Source organism: Hemitrygon akajei, chromosome 15 (assembly GCF_048418815.1).
Source record: "Hemitrygon akajei chromosome 15, sHemAka1.3, whole genome shotgun sequence".
Taxonomy (NCBI): domain Eukaryota; kingdom Metazoa; phylum Chordata; class Chondrichthyes; order Myliobatiformes; family Dasyatidae; genus Hemitrygon; species Hemitrygon akajei.
The window spans coordinates 84,088,983-84,106,892 of NC_133138.1; the positions used below are offsets into that span (position 1 = coordinate 84,088,983).

The following is a 17,910-nucleotide window of genomic DNA, read 5'->3' on the forward strand; positions in this document are numbered from 1 at the left end:
CAGAACTAGGAACATTAATCCCCCAAAAAAATTCCTTCCCTGGAAAAAAAAACAAACACAACAAAACATCAACTCCCAAATACCCACCCCTTGCACAACAAAATGGAAAAAGAACTGGCAATAAAAAAAAAAGAATATGAAAAACATGTCTGAAAAATTCCACAGTCCATAAACACAATAGTCAGTTCTCCTTATCCGCAAATTCCACATCTGCAAATTCAACCAACCACGAATCGAGAAAACCCAGAAGTGCTCTTCCAGCACTTGTTGTTCAAGCATGTACAGACTTTTTTTTTCTTGTCATTATTCCCTAAACAATGCAGTATAACAACTAATTTACATAGCACTTACATTGTATTAGGTTGTGGCGACCCACTTTCTGCGCAGGCGAACCGGCTCACAAATAGCCAGCGCGCGGGGAGAGACTTTGGTAATGCACCTCTGACGTCATTTCCGCCCGGAGAGGGAGGGCGCTAGGGATTAAATGCCAGCGCCGCGAAGTTTGAATAAACTAGTCTCGAAACGACTTACCGACTGCGTGTCGTTATTTCAGTGCTGTGTGCAGCACATCACTACAAGGTATTATAAGTAATCTAGAGATGATTTAAAGTATACGGGAGGATGTGCGTGGGTTATCATGGATTAGGGTCGAAAAAAATGGGAAGTTCTCTTACTAAGTAAGTCGGATCAGGGACATCCGGTATTATTTAGCGTCAGTTAGTCAAACATTTGTCTTAGTATATAGTATAGTAGGCATCCGTTAGTCTCCTGAGACCATGGATTTGTGCCTTGGAAGGTTTCCAGGTCGCAGGCCTGGGCAGGTTTGTATGGGAGACAGGCAGTTGCCCATGCTGCATGTCTCCCTTCTCCAGCCACTGATGTTATCCAAGGGAAGGGCACTAGGGCCCATACTTGGCACCAGTGTTGTTAAGTGCCTTCCTCAAGGACACAACAGGCTGCCTCAGCTGAGGCTCTAACTAGAGACCTTCAGATCACTAGACCAATGCCTTATCCACTAGACCACGCGCCAACACAGTATATAGTACATATTTAAAAAACACAAAATGCTGGCAGAACTCAGCAGGCCAGACAGTATCTATGGGAAGAGGTAATAACGACGCTTTGGGCCGAAACCCTTCATCAGGAGTACATATTTTACCTTTCTATGCATATAAAACGCTTAAGAACATGTATCTCAGCACTGGGCTCGGGAACGGAAGTTCCCGAGTTCAATCCAGTAACAGACCGCTCCCGAGTGTGCTCTCCACCGTGCCAGGTTGATGTGGAGGACCAAAAACCCAAAACCCCAAATCCCAATAATTAAACCACTGCGTGTCTTAGTAATAATTGTAGCTTTCATCGGGGCACTGCTTTTCTCACTTTATCCTTTAAAATTGTTCCGATCGTTGACCAACGTAGCCTAATGCTTTTCCAATGACCAATGGCGTTTCACCTCTTTCTAATCGCTTTTGTTATTTCCACTTTATTTTCAATCGTGATTGTGATTATTTTCGTGAACAGAAACACTGCAGATTCAGAGCCCACCGTCGGGTCCTAATGTCCACCGCACTGAGACAGGTTAAATAAGGTCTGGGATTCCGCTGGGTCCTAAGGACCACCACATTAAGACAATTTGAATAAGGGACGAGCATCCGCGAGGGGTCCAGGAACCAATCCCTTGCGGATAAGGAGGGCCGACTGTAGTCCAATCCATAAACACTGAACGACGATACCATCCTCCAATATCACCAACATTTGTCGAAAGAGAGGGATACCACAAGAGGCAGGGAGGTCTACCTGCCAGCCAAAGCAAGCCACACAGCAACGGGTCACTCACAGATTCCTTGTCTGGCAGTGATCAAAAGGCAGGCAGTCAGTGATGAACTCTCTTTCACCTTCCACATTCGCCTTGATGTCTCAATCTTCCTTGGCGTTTCATTGTCAATTATTGGACGCTTTTACTGGCGAAATGGGAGTCAAATATCAGCTCACTCCCTGTCTCAAAATTTCTTTGCATCGAGGCCGTCTAAGTAAGTACTCACTTTCCAGAATCTTCTCAGAAATAACAAAGCACTGGATCACTCAAACAATCTCCAAACTGCAAATTGCATGCTGTAACAGTTCCAGAAATATAATTAAGGTGAAAATCAGACACAAAAAAGTATTTTCATGAGCTATCAGAAAGATATCAACCGGAGTGTTGTACACTGGCGCCATCCTCACCAAAAGTTTTGAACAGTCTATGAACACTGCCTCACTACTCTTACTTTTACAGGGTTTTTTTTGTAATGTAGAGTAATTTTGTGTGTCTTGCACAGACTGCATTGCTGCCACAGAACAACAAATTTCACAATATACGTCAGTGACTTGATTCTGATTCGCAGTGTTTTGGGAGTTCGTTTGTAACTGGAACAAACTCCAAAATATGAATTTATCAAGTTTGATTCACTCAAGTGAATATTAACCTTGAGAAGTTAAAACACAATTTGTTCTTTCAGCTTTTTTCTTATGGCCATCTTTAACAAATTAACTTTTGAATTACTGCCAGATTGGGGATCAGCAGAACATGAAACAAATGATCATTTTTTCCACTGCTTGTACTTTGTCAGTTGGGTTATGCATATTTGATTGTCAGGTGTGCTGTTCAAATATATGGATAGAAAATACCAACATCTAAATCCAGTGGTTCATTTTTCTTTTAACCAGTGAAAGGGTAATCAACAATTAATATTACTCCAATCAAAATATTAAGGCCAAGTTAAGTCAGGCTACAGAGCATTAAACATCCATTATTATCAACCATCACAGTTCTTGTCAGCTTCTAGGTTTGTGAACAAGTGGTTAAATGTGTAATATTTATTTGAATATGAAATCAGGCACAGCCCCACAGAATTGAATGTAAGACAACATGGTGCAATTTAAGAATAGGACAACACATTTTTCTAGATTCGTTAAAGTATCAGAATTGCTTCAGAAAGTGAAAATGATGGCATTTGACATCTGAACAAATTTGCAGGTAATGTTTTGAGATTACTTAATATACAACTACTCCACTCCAAAAAAGGTGCCAAGTACAATCCTCTATTAGTGACCTTCTTTTGAGGATGCAACCTTTCCAGTAGGCAATAAAAGCACATCGTACTGCATGCATATAACCTAGCAGAAAGACATCCAGAAATTCACATGAACTATTGCAACACACATTCGATTGAGAGTTGTTAGAAGCCAGTACCACAGTTTTAAAAGCATCAATAAGAGCTCTTGAAAGTTTGAACTGGAATGGATCAAGTGCCTGACTGCCATTAGCTACCCTTTTACCACCAACACATTCATTGGGAAAATGGTACTTTTTAAAAAAAATTCAAGTAACCAACAAAACAAAGATTATGCTCAACATATGCCTATGTCCCTCACCCATTGCTTCAATTCAATTTAGTGAAGTACTCCAATTCTCCATATTATAAAATTATTTCATCTATAAATTATTACCATCAGCAAACTGAAGTATTTTCTCCCCTACTCCTTCACCATCCAACTGAGGCAATAGTTGAATTAGGTTAGAATCAGGAAAAATGCAACAAAGAAAAACAACCAACTGCTAAATTTTTTTAGGTACAGATAAAAGAAACTGGAATCGAGAAAGGTCAGCATTAACACACATATTGCACTCAGCAAGAAAGCAAAACTAAAGCTGGACTCCTTGAAGCTGCTTTTGGAGATACATTGATCATACATTCATCATGCTATATTTGCAAAATATCAGTGTACAATAACAGTTTTAATACTGAAGCATAAAGTAACAAATTTAGCCTTAAGTATGGTCTTAGTTCTAAGTTTTAATAATGAAGACAAAATATATATTTTTTAAATCACAAAGATTAAAGCACACTGCCTCAAATGGTTAACCACATCGTTACTTACAAATGAAATAGCAACAATAAGTTTAGAGCCAATAGTTAACTACTACACAGTCCATTCACGAGTTACAGTAGTTGATAAATCACTTTTGTTGGAAATATATTCAATATGATAACCATATCTAGTACCGTAGCATCAAAAGCACACAAACTGATAAAGGTACAATTTCTGGTTTGGACAGAGGAAACTAGTTCTATCATTCATAGAAATGAATGTACGCTGGACTTTTGAATTTACTTATATTATGTGAGCTCATTCATATATAATGGTGTACACATACCGCATATGCACAAGGTAGCGTACTGGGAAGCATAAAGCTATTATAGCACCACTGACCCAGGTTCAGTTGCACCGCTGTCCAGAAGGAACCTGTTTGTTTGCCCTGTGAATACATGGGTTTCCTCTCAGTCCTCTGGCTTCCTCCCATAGTCCAAAGACATACAAGTTAGTAGATTAATTGGTTACACGGGTATAATTGGGCGGCACAGGCTCATTGGGGCAAATGAGCATGTTACTGTGCTACATCTCTAAACAAATATAAAAAAATAAGTCAGGTATTGGAAACCCAGGAACAACCTATGTAAATGGAATCCATTCACAATTTTATCAAATTTTGATAAATTGTTTTCAGTAAACGAACTATACCTACTGAATGCTTCGGGGAAAAAAACTTTTTAAGCAATTGCGACCATATATATTCAAGCAGAAGTACTGCCTAGGTGATCCATCAAAGTTTCCTTCCAAGTTCTTAGTCTTAACTGTGCATTTTCATAGTCTGTTATTATCTGTGCTCTACTTGATCTTTCAGCGATCCTGTTTATAGTTACTATTCTATAGATTTGCTGATTATGCCCACAGGAAAAAGATTCTCAGGGTTCTATGTGGTGACATGTATGTACTGGGATAATAAATTCACTTTGAACAATTTTGATACAATACATACGACACCAAAAATTAAGAGCTCTATGTACTACAACACCAATGTAACCAGTCATCACTGAAAAAGCACTGAAACCCTATGCTCCAGATCTAGCACCTTCTACTGCCAAGCTGTCCCAATATACTTACAAGGGGAAATACTGTCCAGTTATATCCCACCTGCAAAAAGCAGGACAAATTGTGTTCAATCCACTCTCAAATCTGTGGTCATGGAAAATGTCATCGACAATACTATTAATTGGCACTCATCAGATTGGGTTTTGTCAGGACCACCTGACAGACTTGGTCTAACCGGCACCAAAGCATGAAGTGAAAGGAACAAGGTAGTATTTGGCCAATTGCAACAGATGAACCCTGATTCATCTGGAAAACACTACAATATTTGAAGTACTACCTCCTATAAATTCAGAGATTAATTATTCTGGATCAAGTTCTTCAGGGCATCATTCCAAGCTTTGCTTTTGTCACTTAAGGTCAGAAGTGAGAACGCTTGCTGTCCAATAGTTCAATTTTATTTGCAACTCTTCAGAAAATGAAGTAGTACTTAGCTGCATGAAGCAAGACCTGGTTAATATGGAGTCATGAACAAGTAAGTGGAAAGCAACATTCATCCACTAATTGCCATGCAATGATCACCAACAATATGGTCAGTGCCAAAACAGGATGGGCCACTTTAATGAAAGTCAAGTCCTTCACCATCAATACTGAGCAGCAACTTAACTGCATCAGTGAGTTAAGCAGCACAATAGGATATCCTGATACAGGTGACACCTTCTGACACAAGGCCTTTCCACAATTCACAAGGTAGAAATCAGGAATGAAATTAAACACTCTCCAGGTGTTTGGTTAAGTGCACATCCATCAACATTTAAGCAAGTCAACACTCTCTGGACAAAGCAACCCATACGAGTAGATCCCATTTAATAAACATTCATTCTCAGCATAATTTTTGGTCTGTAGCCAAGTGGAATACTACCTACAAAGTGGTACAATTACAACCAAGACTATTCCAACACCAGCTCAAAGCTACAATCTTTTATCACCAAGACGATGAAAGTCAACAAAGACATGAGATCATCTTCACTGCCAAGTTGCACACTATCATGACTTCGAAACATGTCACTAGTCCTTCATCATCACTGGGTCTAAGTATTACAGCTCCCTGCCCAATAACATTGTTAAGAGTATTTTCATGAGAAGGAACATAGCAACTTAAACATCATTATTTGTCAATGCCAAATGAGGATAGTAATGTAATGCTGGTCATGCCAGCACTGTTCACATCCCAAAAAATTATCTCCTTGCCATAGACAGTGGACTTATTCCTTTAACAAGAGAAAATCTGCAGATGCTAGAAATCTAAGCACCACACACAAAATGCAGGAGGAACTCAACAGGCTAGGCAGCATCAATGGAAAAGAGTAAACAGTAGATGCTTCAGGCCAAGACCCTTCATCAGAACTGGAGAAAAAAGACAAGACAGAGATAGAAGGTGGGGGGAGGGGGAGTCAATTAGTGAAAGAGATAAAAGGCTGGAGAAAGGGGACTCTGATAGGAGACGACAAGACCATGGAAGAAAGGGAAGGGAGAGGAGAATCAAAGGGAGGTGATGGGCAGGTAAGGAGACAAAGTGAGAGAGGGAAATGAAAAAGGGGAATGGTGGCAGCATTACCAGAAGTTCAAGGAATCAATGTTAATGCTATCAGTTTGGAGGCTACCCAGACAGAATACAAGGTGTTTCTCCACCAAGGGGGAGCCCATGGACAATAGACAATAGATGCAGAAGTAGACCATTGGCCCTTCCAGCCTGCACCGCCATTCTGAGATCATGGCTGATCATCTACTATCAATACCCGGTTCCTGCCTTGTCCCCATATCCCTTGATTCCCCTATCCATAAGATAAGGACTGGGATGTCAGAATGGAATGGGAGGTAGAATTGAAATGGGTGGCACTGGGAGAACCCGCTTTTTCTGGCAAACGAGCGTAGGTGCTGGGCACAGCGGTCTTCCAATCTACGTCAGGTCTCACCGATATACAAGAGACAACACCAGGAACACCAGATATAGTAGATGACCCCAACAGACTCACAGGTGAAGTGTCGCCTCACCTGCAAGAACTATATGGGGCCTTGAATGGTACTGACAAAGGAGATATAGGGGCAGGTGCAGCACTTTTGCAAGGAAAATTGCCAGGAGGGAGATCAGTGGGGAGGAACGAATGCACAAGGAAGTCGAGTAGGAAGTGATCCCTGCAAAAAGTGTGGGGGGGGGGGGGGAGGAGAAGAGAAGATGTGCTTGGTGATGGGATCCTTTTGGAGATAGCAGAAGTTAAAGAGAATAATTCCTTACTGGTCAATCGAGCATTTTAAATTTCATGAGAATGAGAAAGAACACATGAAAGTTTTCCACTTGTTTTATAAAACAAAGTCACTCTACAGATCAGATTACTATCCCATTACTCAGTTCAAAGCTTGAAGTTGTAACAATACAGTTGTTTTTCTTACATTCAATTGCCAGGTCAGTGAATTGATTCATATTAGTAACACAAGAGTCCATATTAGTGAAAGGCAAATTAAAATTAAACCCAGATCATGCAGAGTATGAGGTTTACTGACTCATCTAGAATATGGAATTCAAAACTTGTTTAGAGATGACCTTTGTCATATTGCAACACTGGCTTTATAGCAACTTTAAAACCGGAAGGACCAGTTTACTTAACGTATCTGATTTGGTTAGAACAAACCTTTGAACTCTGGGCACACCTTACCACAAGAGAGAAAAACACAGCAACAGATCTTAACCAGATTTAAGAGCAAGCTTGGCCCAGTCCAGAGTAATCAATCTGCACACAACCACCCTTTGCTAGCCTCAAATACACGTGTGGTGACACTTGCAGGTTGCCCCATCACCTCAATAGATTGTGTTGCAAATGACACTTTTCACTGTTTCAATGCACACGTGATAAATAACTGAATCTGAAGTATTACCACAATTTTAAGGAGACTGTTCATCATATTCATAGCGTAATTTCCTGCAGCAACATAACATCTGCAGCAATTAAGGATCAAAACTAAACAAAGTAACAAATTATGAAATTGATATGGCAAGTAGAAATCAAATCACCAAATCTATTGTATTAACCATCATACACAACGCAATGTGAAGCATTCCAAAAGCAACTGCAACACATCTTGAAATATTTTCACTTCACCTATCTTTCAACATCATCTTGCCTGATGCATTGTTCCCTTACACTAGTTTCTTCTGCCACATTCTTTACTTAAAGGAGCTCAATTCCTTCTTCACCTTGAGGCTTCCAGTAGTGGTCATTAAGTACAAAGGTGCATTCTAATCTTAATCATTCACCCCCGTTCTAACAATAAGTTTCTCTCTACACAAATCTGATGATTTCATGGCAGAGTTAGGAAGAATAAATCATTTCTGTTTTCCAATGATGAAACAGTTCCACTGAAATAACATCCTACTACCTGCAACAGATTAGACGCATCTTCATAAAATGAAAATCTGTGATCAGCACAAATGTAATCCAAATAACTACTGGAATGTCAGCACTTTTTAAAAACTTAAAACTTTTTAAAAGCTATTATTAATGCTTTTTGAGATAGTGATTTAGATGCATATCATATTTTTTTACTGAGTTAAGTATTGTATGTAATTAGTTTTGCTACAACAAGTGTATGGGACATTGGAAAAAAAGTTGAATTTCCCCATGGGGATGAATAAAGTATCTATCTATCTATCTATCATATGGATGACAGGTTCTAGACTGTGCTAAACTTTCCTGAGGAAAAGGTTAATGATGCTTAAAGGATTGGATCTAGTGATCACTCGTCCAAAGTACATTTATGAATAATGACACTTTATGTAAAGTTTACTTTTGGTGCATACAGAGCAACATGTTAGGTGCATGAAGGAGCTGGAATCACTGAAGGGAAATAATTAACTCAGGATAACAATGCTCAAGTTCCAGTGTCTTTCTGGCATTTATCCTACACAAATACAAGAGATCCTGCAGATCCTGGAAATCCAGAGCAAGACACAAAATGCTGGCAGAATCAACAGCAGCATCTATGAAAATTAACAGTCAACATTTTGGGCCCAGACCCTTCGTCAGGACTGGAAAGAAGGGGGAGGAAGCCAGAATAAGGTTGGGGGGTGGCGGGGGGATGAAGTAAGAAACTGGACGGTGATAAGTGGAAATGGCAAAGGGCTTGAAAAGAAAGCATCTGATAGGAGAGGGGAGCAACTCATGGGAGAAAAGGAAGAAGGGGCACTAGGGGGAGGTGATATCGGCAGGTGAGAAGAGATAAGAGGCCAGAGTGGAGAAATGGGGAGGAGGGGGGATTACTATTCATTCATTCCATTAGATTGGAAGCAACCTAGACAGAATATGATGTGTTGCTCCTCCATTCTGAGAGTTTCCTTATCGCGGCAGATGATGAGGCCATGGACCAACATGTCGGAACGGGAATCTATCTCCTGGTGATCAGGGTGAACCTCATCTGGTGCCACTCCTCCTTCCATTTTTCCCAGTGACCACATCCACTCCTATCAGATTCCTCTTCTCCAGCTTTTTGCCCTTTTTACTTATCACCCCCTAGATTCTTACTTCATTCCCCAACACCTTCTAGTTCATCCTCCTTCTCGCCCAGCTTCTTATTTAGGCCTCTTCCCCCTTCCTTTCCAGTCCTAATGAGGGGTCTCAGCCCAAAACGTTGACTGGTTGTTCATTTCCATAAGCGCTGAGTTCCATCAGCATTGTGTGTGTGTTTCTCTGGCATTTAACTCAGTTTAAATTATTATCAAAACGCATCAAAACTAATTCCTATTTATTTGCCTATATGCAAATTACACTTTGCATATCGCTTTTTGAAGGTGATCTCAAGTAAACATTTTTCTATGTTTCTATGTCATATAGTACTGTCTTAATTACCCTAGCTTTTTTTAAAAATGTAAATTGTGTCTTAGATTATTTACTTTTGGCTTGTCAGTAGAAAAGAGCAAATTTTAGATTAACAAAAAAATTAAATGTTAGAGAATTTTTTTTGTATTTCGCTAAAAAAGACCACTGTCAAATAAAAACTTCATTACTTTAAAGGTAAATAGCCCAGTGCATGATTAAACAAAGATAACAGTTGCTAATGATCAATGACATAATGACACTAAACTGATGAACTGAAACGGAAACGGATGTCCAAGGAATCAAATTGGGTGAAGGTCAACCAAACGAGAATGTGAGGGTGTGGCAGATGTGACCATTTAACCTTCAAATTATCAATTCTTACACCACGGCAAGAGTGAGCATAGCAACAAGTCACAAGGTAGTCATTCTGTATCAGCAAGATCTCTCCCAAGCACAAGTTTCATAGCAGACAGAAGTTTCATGATGTGCTGTCCAAGCTCTTCTGAATAAGTACAAAGAAACAGGCAAGGTTAAGGACCAGAAACACAGTGGTCGGCCATGGAAACTGAATGCAGCAGACAAGAGATACATCACACTGACATCCCTACTAAATCGGAAGCAGTTCAGCACTGCTATCAGCTCTAAATTCACAGAAACCACTGGAACTCAAGTGCATCCCTCTACAGTCCGGATAAGTCTTGTCAGAAGTGGTCATGCTACCAAAAAACCATTCGTCCACAGTGAAAACAAAGTCAAGAGATTTACCTTCGCACAAAAACACAAGGACTATGGTGCTGAACAATGGCAGCAAGTGCTCTGGACTAATGAGCCAAAACTTGAAACGTTTGGCTCAAACAGGAGGCAGTTTGTCTGTAGAAGAACTGGAGAGTGCTACCTGGATGAGTGCCTGCAGCCAATAGTGAAGCATGGTGGAAGTTACCTGGAGGCTTGGAGCTACACTTCTGCAAATGGAATTGGTGGTCTGGTCAGAATGAATGGAATCCTCAATGTTGAGAAGTACAAGCAGATTCTCATCTATCATGCAATACTATCAAGGAGGCATCGGATGGGTCCAGTGACCCCGCACAGCTAAGGTCATAAGGAATTATCTTCAGTGAAAAGAATAAGCAGTTCTGCAATTGATGGTATGGTCTACACTAGTGGTCGCCAACCCGTCGATCACAATCGACTAGTTGATATTTGAGACTTTCCCAGTAGATCCCAAAAAAAGAAAAATAAATAAATACTGTTGAGAGATTGTTTCTGTGCTGCAGGGGTTTTAGATGCATTCTTTCTGCCCAGTGCGCACGTGTGTAGCTCCCACGCACTACACAGTGGACTTCAGTCAGCTGCACCTGCACATTTCCTCATTCCTTGTCACACTCACTCTTGAACTTGAACCCATGAGAGGTCATCAGTCGCCTATCCGCAGTGACACCATCGCACCAGGGATCACTGGTTGGCCTCGGGCGGCCGGCGGGAAGTGCCGTCGCTACTGGCCTGGAGCACTGCCTCTAAACCTGTTTAACACACCGAATGTTTGTGGGGAACCCGGTGCCAAAATATTTGCAGACAACCTAATTCAGGCTCAGCATTTCATAAGTATCAGAGCAGCTACCTCGCTGAGATCTACTGAAACAAACTTCTGTCGGCCGATAGATCCTACGGGGGGTGGGCGCCCTGTCACACTCCTCGCTTGGTCGCTTGCTCTCTCTGGACTGTGACCACCGCGGCCCCGGCACGGGGACCTCCAGCCCTGACCTTGTCCTCTCACCCAACCCACGACCAACCGCACCTGGCAGCGGGTGGGCAGGAAGCTGGAGTTCGGGCCCGGAGGCTGTCTAATGGGGCAATGAAGCCCTCAAAACTGCTTCAGTACCTTGAGTCCAAGCACCCAGCACTGAAAGACAAACCCATTGAGTTTCTTCAGAGGAAAAAACATGAGCAGCACGGGACAGAAGCTAAGTGCCGAAAACTAAATTGTGGAATAGACTGGACATAAGGAACCTGGTTTGAGTATTTGAGTATTTGAGTATTGCTGTATTGCTGTATTCCCATCGTGTTTAACCCCCCCCACCGTCGGCCGGTCCACAAGAATATTGTAAATTTTAAGCCGGTCCACGGTGCAAAAAAAAGGGTGGGTACCCCTGGTGTTTATACATTATCTCTACTTCTGGTACTTCTGGGTTGTGGGGTTTTACTTCTGGTCTTTTCTGCCCCGGTGCGCATGCACGGAACTAATTGATCTGGGGTCAATCTTGCCTTTTACTAAGGCTGAGGTTGGGGATCTTGGGCTTAAAAATGTTGGTGACCACTAGTCTACACAGAGCCCTGATTCTCAACATCAGCAAGGCTGTCTACGATTATCTGGATAGACAGAAGCAAGCAAGGCAATGAAAGTCTGCAGAACTGTGGCAAGTTTTCCAAGATGATTTGAACAACCTGCCAACTGATCTTCTTAAAAATCTGCAAAACAGTATACCTAAGAGTGTTTTTAAGGCAACATGTGCTCATACTAAGTATTGATATGAATTAGTTTTATTACTGTTCACCGCTCTTTATAGTGTTTTTGATATTTAGGAACTTTTCATTTCATTATTTTTGAAAGCATCACTTTACATTTTTTTTAATATGCGCCCAAGACTTTTGCACAGTACTGCACATGCTTATTTCCACCCACTGTCAACATAAACAAATGTAATTACTACTGAAGTAACTCTTCATTTGAGCTCCATTACAAAAGTCAATGCTATTTTGTCTGAAATAAAGAGCCCATATGTGATTTAACAGACCTGTTGAAATTTATCATTTCACATACAAGAGATAACAAATTACATTCTGAAGGCAAGGTTCCAGAATGCAAAGAGCTCTACTTTTTTTCCACCCAAATGCAAAAGGGTGAGAGGTAAATTAGTAAACTTAATGTCCGCATTGGTGCCTGTGGACATTTAGAATATTTCATATAGGCTGTATAAAATTAACTGGTTTGTACAGTCCAAACTATACAGTACAAAAGAACCTAAATATCAACAGAAAGAAAACAGATAAATACTCATTAGACCACAAGATATAGAAGCAAAATTAAGCCATTTGTCCAATCGAGTCTGCTCTGTCATTCAATCATAGTCAATTTATTTTTCCTCTCAATTCCATTCTCCTTGGCATCTCACTATAACATCTGACATCCTTATTAATCAAGAATCTATCAACCTCTGCTTTAAATGACTTGGTCTCCACAGCCACCTGTGGCAATTAATTCATTTAACATCCTCTGGCTCAAGAAATTCCTTTATTTCTGTTCTAAAAATACACCCTTCTATTCAAAGCCTGTGCCCTCTGGTCCTAGACTCCCACTAGTTGAAACATCCTCTTCATGTTGATTCCATTTAGGCCCTTCAATATTTGAAAGGTTTCAATGAGATCTTACATCATTCTTCTAACCTCCAGCAACTATAGGCCTAATGCTCCTCATACACCTTTATTCCTTCTACCGAAGTACATAACCAGGCACTTCCCTACATTATATACAATTTGCCACTTCTTTGCTCATTCTATTTATCTGTCCAACTCTTTCTGTAGATGCCCTGCTTCCTCAACACTAGCTGTCCCTCCACCTATCTTTCCATCATCAGCAAACTTGGCCATAAAGCCATCAATATTAACATACAACATGAAAAATAACACTAGGCACCACCAGCCAACTGGAAATTGCCCTTTTTATTCCCACTATTTGCCTTCTGCCACTCATGTATCCATACAAGTGTCTTTCCTATAATACCATGGGTTATCTTGTTTAGCACCCTCACATGCATCAACTTGTCAAAGGCCCTCTGAAAATCCAAGTAAACAGCAACCTCTGATACTTCTTTGTCCATCTTGCCTAAAATTCCAACAAATTTGTCAGGCAAGATTTCCCCATGTTGACTCTGGCTTATTTTATCATGTGCCTCCAAATACCCTGAAAGCTCATCCTTAATAATGCCAAACTTACCAATCACAGAAGTCAGGCTAACTGGCCTATAATTTCCTGTCTTTTGGAGAGACATTTTCAATTTTCAATAGTCCTCCAGAACCGTTCCAGAATCCAGTGATCCCTGAAAGATCACTACTCATGTTTCCACAATCTCTTCAGTTACCTCTTTCAGAACACGGTGGGGGGGGGGGGAAGAGGGTGTAGTCCATCTGATCCAAATGACTAATTAACTACTTTCATACCTTCCAGTTTGCCAAGCATCTTTCATCGGTAATAGTGACAGCACTCCTGCCGCCAGAATAATTTTCCATTTTTTGGCATGCTGCTGCTGTCTTCCACAGTGAAGACTGCTGCATAGTACTTATTCGGTTCATATAACATCTCAGCAAATTCTAATAACAAAAGTTTTGCATTACATTGGTCTACATACAACTAAAATAATGTGCTGGTTAGAAGCACTGAGCTATCCAGCTTGCTACATGTTAGAGACATTGAGACTTTAAGTTATGAAGTTGATTTGAGTACAAAAATTGTAAAGACTAAAAAAAATCAAGGAAAAATGGACTTTCGCTACCTAAACAAAATGCTTAGAGAGAAAAAAGGTTCAATTTACAGACTTGCAGGCCTACAAGATGTCCACAATATTTGACTGTCCCAAAGTGTAGTTGCTTAACGAGTGGACTTGAACTTGTCAAATTGTTGAACACACTCAGCTGGAGAAAACATATTAACTAGAGTCCCTAAGATTCTTTTCAAAGGGATTTCTGAACTTAGTGCCCGAATAATGCTTCCATCCAGATGACACCCTAGACTGCAACTTCAGATCAGAAAGATACCACCATGAAACCTGCCGTACTTCCTCAGCGCTGGTTTGGGCATCGAAGCTTCAGGCTCCGCCGGCATTCGGTTGGACACTTGGTGCGAGGTGCGGCTCTGCACCAAAAAAAAACACAAATACAGCACAACCCAGGGGCAGGCGGGCCCAACGCTGCCAAAAGTTGGATTGGGGCACTAGGAAAGTGGACGGGAATGGGCGACGTGCCATGTCGATGCCGATTGCTGCGGGTGGTGGGAGAGGATTAGGGCAGCCGATCTGCCCGAGGCCGCTGCCGCGGGGCCCCGACTGGGGCCCGCCGTCTCGTCAGTAACAGACGCGCGTTAGAACGTCTACTCACGCCTTGTCCACCAGCTCGCGCATCTTCCACATGTTCAGCATCATGTCGCTCGGGCAACGGCCACGCTTTCCAGCCCCCCACGTTAGAAAACACTCGGGGGAACACAGCCACCCGCCCCCCGTCAAACTCCAGTGCTCGGACAAAGTCAGCCAACAATTGGCGGCCCAGGAGTTGCTCAACAAAAAGACAGGGCCTCGACCTGCCGGTTACCAGCCAACCTCGCACACGTCAGCGCGTAACGCAAAGCTCCAACCGACGTCTACGTCACACACTCACAAAGCGTATGCGCCTGTTCTGCGCAATACTCTGGGCGTTGTAGTTTATTACAGGAGCATTCATATTAAACATGCGAGGTAGCCGCCTATAAAACTACAAGTCCCAACAACTACACGATCCCTTCAACCATTTACTCCTTTGACAGGTAGTTGGAAAACATAAAGCGCTGGTGTTGTTGGAAACTTTTTATATTCGAATGTAGTTTTTGATAGCTTTTGATTTTGTCCGAAAAAAACATAATATTGTTGTGTTTCGTTTATATTTTATTAAGTTGGGGCTCCCAGTTAAATTCCATCGAGAACTGACATTGATAGTTTATTTCATAACCTCAGAATGTCCCAAAGTGATTCACAGCCAATTACGATGTGTCGTCACGGCTGTGGTAAACGTGGCAGTGGAAGAGTTCACGTTCGGCCTCAAAAAATGGTATTGGTGCAAATTTATTTATTCTCCATTAATTGAAAATAAAATAACCACCGATACTGAAAATGTGAAATAAAACCAGAAAACATTTAGCAGGTCAAAAAGCATCTGTGGAGAGAAAAACGTTTTAATTGAAGATCTTTCCTTAGAACAGGAAAAGAGAGAAAAGTATTCTCCATTTTGGAATGTAATGTGGAAATTGTGAGATCAGCTGTTTAGATCAAAAATAGAAAACCATTTTAATCATTGTAAACATTGATATTCAGAGACTAACACAAGGAAATCTGCAGATGCTGGAAATTCAAGCAACACACAAAAAATGCTGGTGGAGCGCAGCAGGCCAGGCAGCATTTATAGGAAGAAGTACAGTCAACGTTTTGGGCCGAGACCCTTCGTCAGGACAGTCCTGACGAAGATCTCAGCCCGAAACAGCTACTGTACTCTTTCCTATGTTCAAGAGGCTTTTAGGTGACCCTGTACAAGAATCACTCAAAGTTAACGTATAGGCACAGCTCACAGATAAGACAGATGTTCAAAGTCTATTGGAAATAAGGTTTATGTTCTAGGCTGGCAAGAAAATTTCCCCAATTCACCAAGACTGGAGGTTTTTCAAAAAAAAATTGATATAATTTAAACTTGCTATTAACCTGACATTGAGGTTGAACTAAATACGATGGTAATGCTAATGCTGGAGCTCTACGAGGTTGTCGGAAATTATGGGTAGTGTGGAGTGGAGCTATGGTTGGTAGCTAAAGTGATAGGCATCAAAACAAAACGGATGATGACCTGGTTTCTTCCCTTATTCTTGTAAAGTGATAAACTTGGATGTAAGGAGCTGGTGAGACTTGAATCTCAAGCTATATTCTGTGAATGGTTCCTGCAAAAGTAGAAGTCTCCAAGTTCCTTGGCCAATCAAATCTCTTCATTGTCAGCTGTTGCTTTGATGTGCCAATGCACTGTCTTTTGTTCAGCTTTTTCTCAATGAGCTCAATGTGTGAACATCGAGTAGCTCCTCTGTATCCATTGTCAAGTGGTTATCAACAGAGCAATTCGGTTTTGCAAACTTCAACATCGATGTGCCACTTACAGGAAACCATGACGATCATTCACCACCTTTTGTCACAATTTTTAACAAGAAGCCTCAAACAGCCCTCCCCATCATAGAGCACATCTACATGGAGCATTGTTGCAGGAAAACAGCATCCATTATCAGAGACCCCCACCACACAGGTCATGATCTCTTCTCACTGCTGCCTTCAGGAAGAAGCCTTAGGACTCACCACCAGGTTCAGGAATAGTTGTTACCCCTCAACCATCAAGCTCTTAAAGCAAATTTCACTCTATTAAGATAATTATTCAATTAAGGATTTATTCAGAATGCCTACAAGAAAATTAATCTCAGGGTTGTATATGGTGACTTATATGTACTTTGATAATAAATTTACTTTGAACTTTGATGAGAGGCTTTCTAATATCCAGCGATCCTTTAATATTTGTAATACACTCGTGTGTTGTAATTTTTCAACCACAGGATCGTTCACAATTGTGAGCATTTTTCACACATTGTGAGTACTTCCACTTTCTCCACTGAATGCAGTGTGAAGTTTCTCCACTTCCTTCTGTTTCTCGATATTTCTTCTTTAAGTTCATTTTAAACATCTATTAAGAGAGAAATAATAAGACAGAGAGTGCATGATGTTCTAGGGGCAATATTTGCTCACACATTGAGAACTGTGTGGATAGAAACATAGAAAACTGCACCACCATTCAGTATGATCATGGTTGATCATCCAACAATGATCATCCAAAGAACCCTGTACCTGCTTTCACTCCATACCCCCCGATCCCTTTAGCCACAAGGGCCATATCTAACTTCCTCTTAAATATAGCCAATGAACCGGCCTCAGCTGTTTCCTGTGGCAGAGAATTCCATAGATTCACCACTCTGTGTGAAGAAATTTTTCCTCATCTCGGTCCTAAAAGGCTTCCTTAAACTGTGACCCCTCGTTCTGGACTTCCCCAACATTGGAAGCAATCTTCCTGCATCTAGCCTGTCCAATCCCTTTAGAATTTTATACATTTCAATAAGATCCCCCCTCAGTCTTCTAAATTCCAGTGAGTATAAGCCTAGTCGATCCAGTCTTTCTTCATATGAAAGTCCTGCCATCCCAGGAATCAATCTGGTGAACCTTCTCTGTACTCCCTCTATGGCAAGGATGTCTTTCCACAGATTAGGGGACCAAAACTGCACACAATATTCTAGGTGCGGTCTCACCAAGGC

The 17,910-nt window shown here is 41.2% G+C and overlaps 1 protein-coding gene across 1 annotated transcript in view; it reads right to left on the reverse strand.

Annotated features, from left to right (window-relative positions):
- clint1a (clathrin interactor 1a) overlaps positions 1–15,169 on the reverse strand; it is a 180,632-nt gene extending 165,463 nt beyond the window's left edge. The window contains exon 1 of the mRNA XM_073067888.1: positions 14,931–15,169. Coding sequence (XP_072923989.1) covers positions 14,931–14,974 — 44 coding nt within the window. The 5' untranslated portion in view covers positions 14,975–15,169. The remainder of the gene's footprint in view (positions 1–14,930) is intronic.
- Positions 15,170–17,910: the final 2,741 nt, after the last annotated feature.